Source organism: Anas acuta, chromosome 7, assembly GCF_963932015.1.
Source record: "Anas acuta chromosome 7, bAnaAcu1.1, whole genome shotgun sequence".
Classification (NCBI taxonomy): Eukaryota; Metazoa; Chordata; class Aves; order Anseriformes; family Anatidae; genus Anas; species Anas acuta.
Window position 1 is genome coordinate 35,594,135 of NC_088985.1, and position 15,713 is coordinate 35,609,847.

Here is a 15,713-nt window from a genome sequence, read left to right on the forward strand (position 1 = left end):
TGCTGCAGGCAGAAGCAAAGAAGCTGGAGGATGCCTCAACGTATTTAAGTCTGCCATCAACTAAAATAGAGCTGGAGGAAAAGGGACACTCTGCAACGGGGAAGAGCATGCAGAACCTTGGGAGCTGCACCATCAGCAAAGATTCTTTCCAGATCTCTACTCTGGTTTGTTCAACAAAACTTACCCAGAATGGTAAGTTCATAGAACTGCTGGGTTTCTGTCCCTTGCAGCGTGAGTGCAACCGTATGTAGTGACTTGCAGACATCTCGTCTGTCCCATTGCCTCTGGAAGGGATGGTGGATTGCTTGACATGCTGTCCTGGATTAAATGGTCAAGATGCAGCAAAAACATCTGCCCTCAGTGTAGTGTGCAACTCGTGGATGTAGTTTTGCTTTATTTGTCTCCAAGTAAACAGGTTTCTGTATCTGTTTGTGGCAAACAGGGGTACTCAGGGTTAAAACTGAGACTTTTATATTGAAATATACTGAAAACATGTTCTGTGACATTTTCCTACTGTGTGGATATGAATAATAGCACCAGGGAAAAGGGTGAGTTTATTTTCGAGAGGAGATGATATCGTGGCCGTGCTCCTAAATAATCTGTTGTGTTATTTCCAAGGTGCAATATCCAGTGCTTTCTGGATCTTCTGCCAGAAGCAAGTGCTGTCACTCCTGTGTTAGGCAGGCAGGTGTGTGCATGGGGCTGTGCTGCTTGGAGGTCGGTTTCCTTTTCACAAACGTTCGTAGGAACACGGAAAGCTGGGGACATGCTCAGTGTATGCTGCTTCTTTTAAAACGGCCTCATAGAAGTTTTACCTGTGTATTTGTCAGCCCAGAGGCTGCAGCAGCCAGTGCTGGTGGCAGCCACCAAAACAAACATTTCACGCTTCCAGCCAGCAGCCTCTCTTTACTTTTCATGCTGGTTTGCCATGGGGTGATGCCTTGTTCTCCTGGCCACCCCCTGCCCAGGGGGGAAAGTGGTTACTTGGATGTAGTCACCTCGCAGTGTGATTGCAGTCTTTTCCAGTGCCATCTCTTAGAGCACATCCCAAGTGTTTGGTATTCAGAGCACATCACGCGCACTGCAGTTTGGCAGTCTTGGAGCCTAAGAGGATGCTTAGCAAAAAAAAAAAAAAATGCAGAGATGATTTCTGGAATTTCATCGCTAGTACAGGATGGGAGCTGAACGGTAACGCAGTGATTTGGGGGGCTTTGTACGACGCAGGAACCAGCACGTGGAATTGAACTGCGTGTTCTTCTGGTTTGTGATTGACATCGTGAGGCTTTTCTCCTCAGTCTTTCCTGCTGTAGCAGGAAAATATTTGTTAGTATTTGGAAATATTTTGCAGTGGTCCATTTATTGACTGCTTTCACATAACTGCTACTGACATGAAAACCGAGCACTGTTTTGTGCTTAATTTACCTACAATTTGCATTGAATTTTGATCAGAATTTAATGTTACTGGTAATTATGTTGTCTCTGAAACTTTCTCTGAGTTGCCAAAGCCTCTTCAAAGTGTTACAGCATTACTAAACACAGTCCTCATGTATTCTTAGGCAAGTGAGATAATATTGCTCCCTTAACTTTAAAAAGAAACAAAAATCCGTGATTATCTTTGCCTACCAAAGTTTTTTCTCATTTTGATCATCTGTAACACGTCTTTCTTTATTCTCAGTAAGGATCACAGAATTTGCTTTGAAACTTATTTTTAATAATTACGAAATTATGTTAGTGGATCATATAATTCTTTCTGCGTTGTATTTGATGCTGCAGATTGTGTCTGCAGTCTCTCTGAACACTTGCTTGATTTCCATTCTTTATGAACTGCGAGTCGTTAACGTTGCTGTTCTGTTAGTACCTGATGTTCTGAGCATCCGTAGCAGAATATATTAGTAGGAACAAATTGCCTGTCGTCTTAGGGTTTTTTCAATTTAATTTTTAGGAAGAACAGCAGTATAAGCACAGGAGAAGGACTGCTTAAAATACATGTTAAAAAAAAAAAAAAGGTAGCGAGGGCTGTTTGCATCCATTCCTGATGTCACGATGAAGCCAGGAGTATGTGTTCATTTTGTTTTCCTTCTTACGAGTAGCCTCTTGAGCTATGACAAACTGAGGCCTTGTATACTCCAGCAGAGGCAAGGTGATCTTGGTCACTGAATCTTCTTTTTCCATCTACAAGTTGGAGACACCAGCAGGAGGAGGGTAAATATCATCAGAAGTGGCATCCCCCTCTACATGAAGGCTGCCTGTGGATGGTAAATCTTAACAGTGCCCCTTACAAGACCATCAAGATGTATGTCTTTTTTTGATCAGGGTGAAGGGAATAGAACTGAAATTCTAATATTCTAATTTCTATATTCTAATATTCTAATGGTCTTGCTGGAAAACATCTCTGATTGCCAGTAGCTGGAGAGCTGTCTGGTGTTCTACCCATGCACTGGCTGTTGTGAAGCATCCGAGGCGTCGAGAGTTATTCAAAGCCCTTTTTTGTGTTTTCTTCCCTTCATGAAGGATTCAAACATGTAGAAAACTAGTGACTGCTCTTGATCCAGAGACAGGACTTCAAAGAACCAGGGAGGCTAGGCTTTCAGAAAACAGTTGAGGTGAATTTTACTTAATCATTCAGTATAATTAGTAAGTTTTTTAAAAAAAAAAAGTTATGCATATGAAATGCAAATTCAGGTGTTTTAGTGGCATAAAAATGAAGTTGATTTGAATACAGAATTAAAATAAAGCAAGCCATTAAGAGCAAAAAAGCAAACACTTTAGAGGGAAGATTATTTCAAAGAACAATGAAATCAGGGTGCAAGTACTGTCTAACTTCAGCGAAGCAGTTTTGAAGAAAGTTTGGATAGCTGTGTAGGAAAACTTCTGCATGCGTACAGGTCAAGGTAAGAATGTGATCAAGAAACTGGACTGCTCTATTGTTAAATAAGGTGTAAAAGACGATCTTCATATAAATTCGATGTCATCCTAAGTTACACTAAGCTGTTTTAAGTTTTTATTGGGTACCGGTAGGCTAGATATTTATTCTAACCCTGAGCAATTGAACATCCTGACTCTGTCTTTTTCCTCCGATACTTTCTGATCACATAAATTTCACTTGACTTAGGTGCTCATAATTGCTGTTTACTACAGGCTGAAATATGATTTACATTCTTACTCTGTTGTACTAACAGTGTTGTGTTAGATGTAGGTGTGCTGAGAGGGGAGGATTAACTGGCTGGCTGTTACTTTGGGGTTACAGCTTGCAGTCACAGTGAACACACGTTCTTTCTGCATGCTGTAACTTAGTTTTTTGGTTGTTGGACTACGTTGACTTTTTCTGTTCTCACATGTATTTGCTGTGTCATCACACTGCAAGAGCACATGGGTTTGCTTTCTTGGGGCATTGCACGATGCTATTCAGAGATGCGGGCTGGCTTTCGTTCAGTTAATTTCTTTTGTCAAGCTGGTGCCTTTTTAGAAGTCAGACTGAAACCCAGTTCAGTGGTGGAAAGCCACTGGCTATAAACATGTTCAAGAAATGCTTTGGATAACTCACGGAGGCATCTCCAGCTTTCTTCCAGAAGCAATTTTTCTTTTGAAGTCGAGTTTCTAAGACTTCTGGTTTCATCCTAAAGACTTCTTGTAAATTGCATTACCAAGAAAAAAAAAAAGGAAAAAAAATAGGATTGTCTAACTACACCATAGCTTTGAAGTCTCTTTTAGGCCCAAAGAGAGAGAAGCCTTGTTTTGGTTTGAGTGCTGCTCAGAGGGAAGTTCCCCTAAGGAGAACCGCAGTCCGTTGCGTTAGAGATGATTTTATTTATTCCTTAGAGGGAAAGGTTTGGGGGAACGTCTAGCAGCTGCTCTGGGTCTCTGCCTGTAATTTGCATGACGTTAGTTGGCTAAGGCACGACAAGCTTGGAGTTTGGGGTTTGTTTCAATTCATGTTGCATCTCAGAAAATATACAAGTGGCTATAACTTAGTGATGCTCCAGCGTGGCTGTTAATATTTACTAGCGTGCTTATTTGCAGATGAAACACAATTGCGAGCTGTCTCATGAGAAACTGGAGAATGGCGCTGTGGCTCTTCGTGGCTAATGAGGGAGAGAACCTGCCTGCTGCAGCTTGTCTCGTATTTATCAGGGAATGATGAAGTGACACCAACTTGGTAGTGGGAGTTAGGATTTGGGGACAAGACCATTGCAGTTGATTCATTTCATCATCTGAGCTGTAGCCTAGTCCATCACTTGGAAGCATCCAAGTCATTTGGACATTCTGAGTTATTAAGCAGACAGCTTTCCTCTGAATTAGCTTGGTGTGCAACTGTTTGGCTTGTGCTGGCGTATTTTCTTTTCTCTGTATTCAGAGAGAGCAAAGAAGCTAGAGGCACTCACTCTGGAAGAATCGCAGCCGTGTAGATATCACTGTGTTGGTGGCTGACTAATTCCAGTTTGGCATCTTTTTTTAAACACACAACTGTTGTATGCAGCAAATTAAAACGGAGGGATCAGGCTTCCTTGGCCCAGATTTTAATGCTGACACTTCAAAATCAATCTGCTTTTTTTGAAAGCCTTTCACAACTCTTTCATGCCAGAAGCATTGCACTGCCTGTCTGCAGTGTCAGATGTACCCTACAAATATGTTATTGTCCAGTGAAAAGGGCTGACCTATCGAAGTAAGCCTGTTTGTCCTGAACACAGTTATGGTGTGTGCGTGGAAATAAATATCTGGCGTGATCTAATTCTTGTTTTTTTTTCCTTCACTCCTAGTGGACCTCCTGGGCCTTCTGAAATGGCGATCTAACACAAATCTGTTGCAGCAGAATTTGAAGCAGTTGATGAAAGTTGATGGTGGTGAAGTGGTGAAGGTAACAAGTTAATTTCTTTAAAAGTAAATTTGGTGTCATAATTTTGCTGAAGGCTGTATTTTGAGGTAGTCATCTGTTTTCTTTTCTCTCCCCTATAACCCTACTGTACATACTTGCACATACTTAAGAGATACCTGGCTACAGTTTGGCCTTCAGGAATGCAAATCCCCTTCTCCTTTCCCTCTAAAAAATTTGAGACGTTAAGTAAATTTCTGGAAATTAAGGTTGTTTTTCTTTCTTTTTTTAGTGCTTGAGTGTTTTTTTTTTTTTATTTTAACATACAGATACTGGGAGAGAGAGGCTGTTTTTTTTCAAGATTAAAACATCTTGGAATTATCACATGGTGATATTTATCATATTTTAAATAGAAGGATGTGGAATGCATGCACCTTACTGTGTGCTGCTTGTAATTTTTTTTTAAATTATTTCTCCTGAAAATACTTGGCTGAGCCAAGGTATTTACATTTGCCAAGGCCACTGAGTGATTGCAGGGACCTGCATAAAGACAGATTTATTTGCGGAAAAGAGTAGGCTGAGACTTCATTGAATGTGTTGTACTAAATCAAATATAATGAAGTGTCAGAAGATGTACTGTGCTGGGGACAGGTGACCCTTAAGGACCTACGGTGTTTTTACTTCATTTGGATTTTAATGTGTTTAATAGGAGCATGGTGATGTCTAGAAGCAACCTAAAACATCTGAGACTGGTGGTACTGTTCTTTATTGAGAGTGATAAATACAGGATCTTAGGTGTGGTTTGTTTTTCGGGAAGGCTCTCAGTTCTCCCTGCTGCTGCTTTGTTCTGGATCATTTGATAGCTAAAAACTTGACACCGATACCGGGCTCTGACGAGTGCTGTCACAGTGGTGTCATTTGTAATTTTCACTCATCTCCAAATGACACCAGCGTACAGCAGATCGGTGCCTGATGGATACCAGTGATTTTAGAGGCACCAGGATGCGGCACAAACAGGGCTCAAGGAAGAGCAGAGTCAGGGGGAGTTCTCCAGCCAGCACGTGCTCATCTCTCCATCTTACTCGCTCCCCCCTGTATGTGGGAGTCTGAGCAGAACTGGGTGTGTGCTTAGTACAGAAGTGTGAACACTTAATACTGCTCTTTTCACTGTGTTTCTTCATTTCAGAAGACCACTGTTTTTCTTTATCTCCTACGGTAACGTTCAGAAAATCTTGGTGTAGCCTGCTCTGTTGCATGCTAGTAGCACTTTACCTGGTTAGTAACTGTTCCTGTCAGTTCTTTCAGCTCTTTAGTCCTTCATGTTTTTAAATGCCACATCAGACACAGGCTATGTGTGCTACAGAAAGTACATATTTGATAAAACACATCCAGGTTTTCTGTTAAACTATTTATTTTTAAACTCCAGTACAACATGTGTCCCTAATGGCATTTATTCAGCACGAAGCAGGGATCAGCTAAGGTCCTTACTTAGAGTAACTGCTTCAGTACTGTATGAAATCTGGAACTGTCTTCCTGTAGCAGAGGTGCTGTCTTCATCATTTGTGCAGAGTCTATGGGATGTGAGAAAATAAACTAATAGGCCAGAACTTACCCACACTAGTTCCCTACCTGAGAAGTTTTGCTTCCACTGTTAAAACAAAAGCATCCATCCTGCATCCTCCTTGCTGTTATATGAAGTCCTTGTAAACGGATTTAAAACTTGAACTCTACCAATGGAAGTCAATGTGTGATGCCTAAACACGAAACAAAGACTTGAGCAGTCATTGCACGGGTTTTTAACAATCCTTTGTTTTCAGAAGAGAGTTAGCCAGGCGGGGGGTTGGGTCTGGTTGTACCCGTTCTCTTCAAACCGAGACAGAAACTTCTCCTGACAAAGCTGTACTCTTTCCATGTAGCCCAGGTGATGAATCCCATTTGGCCTAGGAGATCCGTTGTGCAGGTAGAAGTCTTGAAGGCTGGTGGGAGTCCAGGTGTTTTCCATAGCATACATAATACCTCCTGGGGGTTGCAATCTCAGAAAACAATCCCATAATGCTTGTTCAGACATTCCTCCCCACCTACCCTTTGTCTTGTCTACTTTTTAAAGAAAAAACAAACAAGCAACCACCACCAACAACAAAGTTTCAGGATTGTTCTAGCAAATCTGTCTCAAACAGCAGTAAGTTGAAGCCTTTCTCTCTCCACCAACCCAAACACCAACCGTGGCCGCTCTCATCCTGCCGTGGGGGAGCCTGTGTTGTTTCTGGTGGAAGGAGATGCTCAGAGCCAGACCCCCGTGCTGATCAAACTGAATGCATTCACGACTAGCTACTGTTTATACCTAAGAGACTTGCTGTCACTGGGAAGAAATGCTGTAATTATGTGTGTGTAAAACAGCTTTTATCTCTCTGCTCAACTTCTGTCCCTTGCCACTAATCTGCTTTTACTCTCGTGTTGCGCAGGTCAACATGGCTAGCGAAGACTTCCTCGGGGCAGGGATAGAGACCCGTAGGTGTAGGGCTGGGGCAGAGGGTTGTGTGCTCGGTGTCCCATGCCTGCATGTACACTCTGCCTTGAACTTCTGGGTCTGAGCCTGTGCAGCTGTGGAAAGCAATATGCTCTGCACTTTTTGTTTTTTTACTGCTCAGCTCAAAGCTGCTGAGGATGACTTATTTGGCATGAGACTGAGTTGCTTGTCTGGTTTGTGCTCTGAAACATCAGTTTTCAGAATCTGCATGATCCCATTGACTGTTGAAACTGAGTTTTGAAATACGTTTTGTTCATCTGCCATATGTAGATTAAACTTTTTCAGGTACCAAGTGTGATTTCTGACCTTTTTTTTTTCCTATTTTGGGGTGATATGGATGTATAGATAATCAACTAAACATTGTTTTTCAGCAAATTATTTTAAGTTTTTAAGTTTTCCTTTCTCAGCTAACTTGTGAAAATGTCTTGCATAAAATATAAATGAAAGCAAGTGTTTCTGTGTACGCCTCTGTGAAGTCAGATTTTCATTATTCCTCTCCAGCGTGATGACTTGTGTGTTTGTTTGTAGTTCCTTCAAGATACATTGGATGCACTTTTTAACATAATGATGGAGAACTCGGAGAGTGAGACGTTTGACACATTAGTGTTTGATGCTTTGGTAAGTCTGTGTTGTGGATAGACAAAAATGTAGATATTGTAATGCTGAATAAATAAATGTGGTGTAGATACGAGAATGAAGTTTTGCAGTGAAGCAGTATTGGCTGTTAGCTAGTTTTGTTTTGGTTAAAAACACATGGGAAGTTTTCATTATATTTGAAGTTTCAGATGGACTTGATTGACAAGTATTTGTATCCTGTCATCTTCCCAGACAGGATGGAAGCAATCACGTCCAAGTATTTTAGTGATTTCACAGCAGAATTTATGACAGAAACAGCAAGTTTCTACTTGGAGCAGAAAACTTGGTTTGGAATAGAAAAGGAGAATATGAATGCATGGGGAGGATAACCAAAAACCAAAGTCTCTTTGTTTTGCATGTTGTTATACTTATCTGAAAACAGTGACTGAATGTACAGAATTCAAGTGTTTTGAGGATAATGCCATAGTTATGCTAATTTTTCAGGTATTTATCATTGGGCTGATAGCTGACAGAAAATTTCAGCATTTTAATCCAGTCCTGGAAACCTACATTAAGAAGCATTTCAGTGCTACGTTAGCCTACACGTAAGCTTTAAAAATTATTTTTTCACATTGGGGGTGTAATACGACTGGCTCAGTAATTTAGTTACTTGTTTAATTAGGAATTTGCCCACAGAACTTGTGGGGTAGGAGCTTCTTGGAGAAGACTGGATATTATATGTCTTTCTCTTTTAAAATAATACTAATAAAACATTTGTAAGAAGGAAGTCTTGATTTTCCTGTACTGAAGGAGGGGGTAATCGACTATTTCAATAATTGTTTTGTAATAAAAATATTCATAAGCAATTCCCATCATACTTGAGAAAGTAAGTGTCCATTTAAGATTCTTCAAATCTGTGCTGTTTGGTGCATTAAATTGATGTTTTACCCTATATCATCTGTGTTCCTGTCACTTTGGGGAGCAAGCAGTGAAGAACAAAGGTCTGTTACTTTTCCTGTCTTAAGTATTTCTTGGCAGATAGCTCCTTTGCTGCTGCTGTTCATGTTGGAGAAAAATACATAATGGATATCTTTTTGGTGTTGGGAGGAGAAAAAAAAACAACAGACAAGCAAACCTGCTGTGCATTTTGCTGTTATGCAGTCTCTATTATGTGAGCAGAAATGTTTGAGAAATATTGATTTAAAATAGCGAAGAAGTTGTGCCTTTAGTCACATCTTTGATATTCCATTCACTTCACTGAGCTACGGCTACTTCTGCTGCCTTCGTGCGAAGTGCATCAAGGATGAAGCATCCTGCAGTGTCTGGCTTCCTCAGCAAGAGCTTTAAGCTGGCCTTTGCTGGTAGACAGGGCAGGCACCTAACCCTTCTTTACATGGAGAGGTGTAGGAGCAGGTTTATGCTTGGGGATGCTGGAAGAGCTTACAATTTTGGGTTAATTTGTGACCGTGGGCTTGACAGATCCCTGTCCCCTCCCTGCCAGGTTTACTCAACTTGTGTTTTATTGCACAAGTTGAGTAAAGAGAGGTTGCACTGAGAATATGTAGGTGCCTACCTCAAATTCTTAAGCAGCTTACTCCTACCAAAATAAATGCACATACAACAAGATGTCTATCTACACAATGTTTTGTGTTAGTGATACATGATGTTGTACTTACTTTGAATGTGCATGTTGAAACATGCGCTGTAGCTGGAAGGATTTAGAACAGCATTTCTTGTTCTTGCATTTTAATAGGAGGTAGGTTTATATTCATTAGGAATGATGTAGTCAGAATGGTATTGCTTTAAAAATTGTATTGCTTCCAAGTTTGTTTACATTTTAAAATGTGGAATAATAGAACTTCCAGCTGCTGCCATAGCAATTTTTAAGAAATTTCACAAATTCTAGCCTAAAATCCATGGGCAACACTATGTAAAGGGGAATCCTTGACTAAAGAAGAAACTCCTATTTTAAGTGCTTTAATTTTAACAAGGCGTTTGTGTTTAATCTTAATAATTTGACTGTTACTAGTAATTGTATCTTTATAATTGGCTATTAGCCTGAACATCTTTGGATATCCAGCATAACATAAATCTTAGCAAGACTTTGTGTTGCATGTATGTTGGATGACATTATGGTCTGTGTTCCCACCCCCAAGACCAGGTTGCAGCTGATTATCAGCATAAGCAAGAGCACAATATGGGTGTGTTAGTTGCATAGTTACTTTTGAAACTTGGAGGGCACTATTTGCAAACATAACTTTCCTTTCAGTATCTCAATGTTGACATTTTTGTTGTGAATATGCTTTTAACATCCGTGTTTGTGTATTTAAACAGAAAACTGACTAAAGTTTTAAAAACATACGTGGATAATGCTGAGAAGTGTGGCATCACTGACCAGCTTTTTAAAGCCATGAAAGCTTTGGAGTACATCTTCAAGTTCATAGTCCGCTCCAGGATACTGTTCAATCAGTAAGTATGGCGAATGCTGAAAATACCTGCAGTTCTGACTGGATATACACCTGCTCGATATCGCACTGCTCTAAGAAGTATGTGAAGTTGCTAGATTTGGTTTAGGTGACACTTAAACCAGCCTGAGTGAGCCTGACTGCCTTAATCCTGAACCCAGCTGCATGGGAAGTAGTAAACAGAAGAAATGTGTTTCTGAAACGCGTATTATAAATAGCATTGTAGTAGTAAAACCATGCTGTGTTGTAGCTCTCTATAGGCTAGATCACTAAGGAGTAGCACTTGACAGTGTTTGGTTAACTTAATAATTAACTGTGGTTAATAATTGTCTGGTATCGTGACTGAGAAGTTGAAGCTACTCAGTAGATGTATGTTCTGAGAAATTATCTTCTGAGATATTTTCTTCAGGGTCAGGGAGCAAGAAGGGAAAGTGGAAAGAAAGAAGGGCTGCAGAATGTGTAGTCTGCATGGTGATACTGTTTTTAAATAAAAGAATCACTTGGATTTCTACAGTGCCCTTGTCAGGTTAGCAGAAGCTTCTGGGAAGTAAGGGGGACTCCTGGAGGGTTTTTCCTACCTCAGCCCATTTCCTACATGGTAACATGCACCACAGCTCCCTGGGCCTTCTGCAACGAGTGTCTGCCCATAAAGTCAATTCTAAATAATTACCCAAAGTTATACCCAAAGTTAATTTGGAAATCAGTACTCTATCTGATACACAAAATACAAAAGAAGTTACAAACAAGTTACCTGTTCTTCTTAATTTAGATTCATCCTTTTACTACTTGTTACAGACTGTAGCAAAATTATTACAAGGGATTTATGTAGAGCTCTGAAGTCACCAGCTCCATCAACCTTCCCGTGAATTACACGATGTAATTTGCTTCTTTAAGATTCCAGCTGTGATATTCGTAAAATACCGGATGCCACTTATACTGTTGGAGGTCCTACAAATCATTTTAAAAAAGAAAAAAATAATTATCTCTTGCTGCAGATTAGATTTACAGACAATATGACCCTTTAGTATTGGCCATTGGGTTTTCTCCTGTTAAGCACTAATTCAGAGCACTTCAGCATTGGGGTGATGCAATTTTCAATGACTGGGGATTAATCAGCAAAGCTGCTGAATGTTGAATGGCACCACAATTTGTTCTGCTGGGAGACTGAAATCCTGCCTGAGGTGTGTGATTGAAATGATGATAATGTAGAAGTGTTCTGAAACATCATTAGCATTTTACTGAGAAATCTTGACAAGCAAACAACCTTTTTAAAAAAAATACGTATTTTTAACCTTAAGATAGAAGTAGACTGAGTGAATGCAACGTTTTAGAAACGTGAGGCAAGCTTTGGGTCTGGGTAAATGTGTAAATACCTGGTTCACTAATTAAAGCCTGATGGCAAATCCAGTTGTTTGGTGTATCGAGGTTTTAAAGGCAAGATATTGTGAGCTTCAGAAATACCTTTTTGGTTCACTCAGTGGATTCCAGTGGCGATGTAGCACCTACAGCAGTCTTAAAACTTTGAAGTCAGTGGTGGAAGTGTCAACCTGGTATAATAATGGTAAATTGCAATGTTTTTTTATGTATTACCAGGTGTATTAAATGTATGCTAAATAACTGGCAATAGAAACATATTAGTGACTGTAACTTGTTTATTTTTATTACTTTCCTTCCTGAATCACAGAGGTTTTTGTCTGGAGCATTCTGATTTATTGGACTGTCAAGTTTAGTTACTCCTTTTATTAGTATTAGTTCCCCCTCTCCAGTGTGTTCAGGAGAACATGGAAATCCGTAATTGAAATTGGGAGTTAACAAATAATTTGTCCTGTACAACCCCCAGTTTTAGCCTGGAAGGGGAATAGAAGTTTGCACAACAAAATAACACAATTTAATAATTTTTCTGTAGCACGTGTTTCCCCTGTGTAGCAGTTAAATAGCTTTTAATAATATCTGTGGCTCCAAAAGGGTTATGATCACAGCATTAGGAATGATAAACGTTGGGTTCAGTGCAAAGCAGCGAGAGCATCCTGTTTTCCACATTCATTTTAAAACTGTATGCCCCTTCCCTTCTGCAACAGGTGGTCCATCAGGAACTTTTAATTACAGTTTAATTATTTTCAGACACAAAGAAATCCTATTAAGACTGTAGACATGGAGTGCCCATGGTGCTCTTTCTGGGCTGCACGTCACATTCAAGGGTTTTTTCTTGCTGGGTTTGACCACAGAAGAAAATGGAGCAAAATAGAGGGGAAGCCTGGTGGGGCTGCCGCAAGTCCAAAGGGCTTTAAGGGCCGGTTGGGGCTCCTGGAGGCAATCAAAGCTGAGTGGGTAAACCAGGAGTTAAGGGAGAAAATCCATCGGATGTGCATAAAGAAGAATTAAGGGTTGACCTGGATTAAAAGCAGTGATTGGGTTTTGGTCACGTTAAGCACGTGTGGCATAATTTCTTTACTCTGAGGTTTATGAAACCAAACAGTCTGTGCAAAATACAAGGCAGCAGCCCTTATGTACCAATATACCTATTGCCAAAGAGGAAAAATAAAGAAATTAAAAAATAGTTGTATGGAGCTAGTGGTCTCCTCTTTCTTTTCCATTTTGTAATGAGAATGATCTCATCCTACCTCTGAACCTCAAATCCTGCTGTGTTTAAACACTGAGGAGTTTCAAAGTTACTCATTCCTATGCTGTACTGAACCAGCGGAGCACGAGGGTACCAGGTTCTTTAGCTTGGTTGCTCCTTTTTTCCCCTTCTGTGTTCCTGAGGTATCCCAGGGCAGTTTTATTCCCCTGAAATCATCCAGCAGAGCGAGCTGACAGAGCACAGCACTCCTCTGCAAACCCTGCCTGCAGGCGCCTTGCGGGCTGTGGGTTACTCATCTTGTGTATTAAGGGAACGAGAAGGGAGACGAGGTTTGTGTCAGCTCTCCAGAAATCAGAGGTGAAACACATTGAGCCCTCTCCCATTCGTACGGAGTATCGTGGAAGCAGAGGGTTTATGCATCTGCATCCTTTCAGAGTTTGAGGCTGCTCGCCTTAGGTCCCTGGTAGATTGTAATGACTGCAGGCAAGTTGTCTGGGTGCTTTCTGGTTTCCACATCGCCGAGCTGCTTGGCATCGGGGCTGCCAGACATCTGCAAGCTCTTGTGCAGGGTGGAGGAGTCTGCCCTGCTGCTGCGTGGGCACGTGGAATTGGGTCGCCGGAGAGATTCGCGGTGATCTGAAGGCGTAAGGAGCAATACTGAGTGTGGCATTTCAGATAGGGAGCTTCCAAATAAAAATCTTTAGTTACTGCTGGCCCAGCCTGGTCAGTCTGTCTTTAGATTCCTGTGAAAGACAACTCTTAGTTCAGTGTAGAAACATTTGTGAATTTAAATAAAAATGAAAATAAAGTCACACAATGAACTGTCATCTGTCACTGGAACAAAATGTTAAATATGTATTTCCATTTTCAGCCAGCTCATGTTTATGACACCCAATTATTTTTCAGACTTTATGAAAACAAAGGGGAGGCAGACTTCAGGGAGTCCTTGCTGCAGCTCTTCAAGTCCATCAATGAGATGATGAGCAGCATCTCCGACCAGACTGTCATAGTGAAGGTATGTGGAGGCCTCCAGCTTGGCTTTATTTTTGCATCCTAAACCCTAATCAGGTGTCTGATAAAGCATCTGCTGTATTTGTGCCCAGACATGTGTTCTCTCTCAAACACTGTTAATATTTGGTGCTTCTAATGAAGGGTCTCTGTCTAAAGAACGTGTTTCAAACAAGCAACTTGACTTCCTTGCTGTAAATGCCCCACTTTTTTTTTTTTTTTTATTTAAAGGGAACTTAGGTATTAAATGATGTTTCACTTATTTAATTCATATAACCTTATCTATAAGGGATTTTTAAGATACCACGTTTAAGATGCTGGTGGCAGTGTAGATCATGTCCTTATGCACTTATTTATATCCTAGGCTGCTCAGGAACTTCAACATAGTATCTTAAGCCCTAGCACATATTTTTTATATGGAAACTCCATCCCCACCCCCTTGTGTTCCACTTTTTCTCTCTTTAATATGGTGTCAACTTCTGGGAGAGTTGGCTGACTCATGGAATTGGGAACGTGGTCTCTGACCTCTAATGAAAAGGCCGCTAATATCACAGAGCAGAAGCATTAGAGAGAAAAATCTACTGTTCCTATCATTTAGAGCAGTTGGAGGTCACTGTGTCAGTACCATGCTCTTTTCGTGAATCTCTTTCGTTATGAAAAAGTATAGAAACCAGAGTAAATACACGTTTGATAAGATGCATCTTGTTGTTCTCCTTGTGATTCCCAAGAGAATTTATGAAAGATGCAGCTCTTGACCCAACCATGCTGAATAAGCTGGAAGATGGGCAGACAGGGACTAAAAACTGGAGTCGGTGTGGGAATAGTGCGACTCTTCCTGCTCAGATGTGTCTATACATTAGGGAAAAAAAAAATATAGCAGCTGGGAGGCAAAGAAAAACAGTGGCAAAGTACAAAGTCTGTGCAAAAGGCTCCTGTTGCAGGAAGCTGGGAGGTGTAGAGTGGGAAAACAGCCAAGTCAAAGCCACAGATCCTTTGTAGCCGAGTACAGACAGGTCACAGGGTGGTGGCATCCTGCTGGGCACACAGCAAAAGTACTGGGAAATAAAGCTGTCGAGCTGGAATAGATGCAGCCATCCTGAAGGGAAATTGTTAAGTTGGAACCATGGACTCCCAGTATGCCTTCTGATGCTCTGCAACCTGGGTGTTTTCAGATCGAGGATTCAAATGGCAGATTTATTTTCCTGCGACTCACTTGTGAGGGCTACTCCAGGAAGGCAGACAAATGAGATTTTTTTTTTTTATTAATTTTTCAACAGCATTATGCATTGAAAAAAAAAAAAAAGTCAAAAAGTACCTCCCAAATTAATTTTGTATTCACCTGAGATGCAGGAAAAGAAGACCAAGTTCCTAGCAAAGGCTAGAGAAATCACACTACAGCAGTGTCTGTCCCTGTCTCTGGCTACATCCAGATCTCTGCAAACTTGTGCAGAGCACGTCTCCTGTGTGCATTTGCCTACATGAAATAAATACACTGGTAGGTGAAGCAGCGAGAGCTGAGCGTGTGAGGCTGCCTGAGAAGTGTGCTTGTGTGTGCCTTTCAGAAGCCTCCCCAACCTTTCATTCATTATTCATTCGTTACTTTCATCTCCTTTGGACTCTAATTACCTCGCTCTTAGAATATGTAATTGTTAGTATTGGCTTTTTGCAGCTTGTGAGATTGCTTTTATTGTGTTCAAATATCCACTGAAGCGCTGTAATTCTTTCAGTAACCAGCACTGTGTTTCT

General features: G+C 40.8%; 1 protein-coding gene across 3 annotated transcripts in view; it reads left to right on the forward strand.

Annotated features, from left to right (window-relative positions):
• Positions 1-15,713, forward strand: part of DOCK1 (dedicator of cytokinesis 1) — a 258,548-nt gene that overhangs the window by 39,463 nt on the left and 203,372 nt on the right. For all 3 annotated transcript variants that reach the window (XM_068689182.1, XM_068689180.1, XM_068689181.1), the window contains exons 18-23: positions 9-192; positions 4,758-4,855; positions 7,866-7,955; positions 8,418-8,518; positions 10,248-10,382; positions 13,866-13,974. In XM_068689182.1, the coding sequence (XP_068545283.1) occupies positions 9-192; positions 4,758-4,855; positions 7,866-7,955; positions 8,418-8,518; positions 10,248-10,382; positions 13,866-13,974 (717 nt within the window). The remainder of the gene's footprint in view (positions 1-8; positions 193-4,757; positions 4,856-7,865; positions 7,956-8,417; positions 8,519-10,247; positions 10,383-13,865; positions 13,975-15,713) is intronic.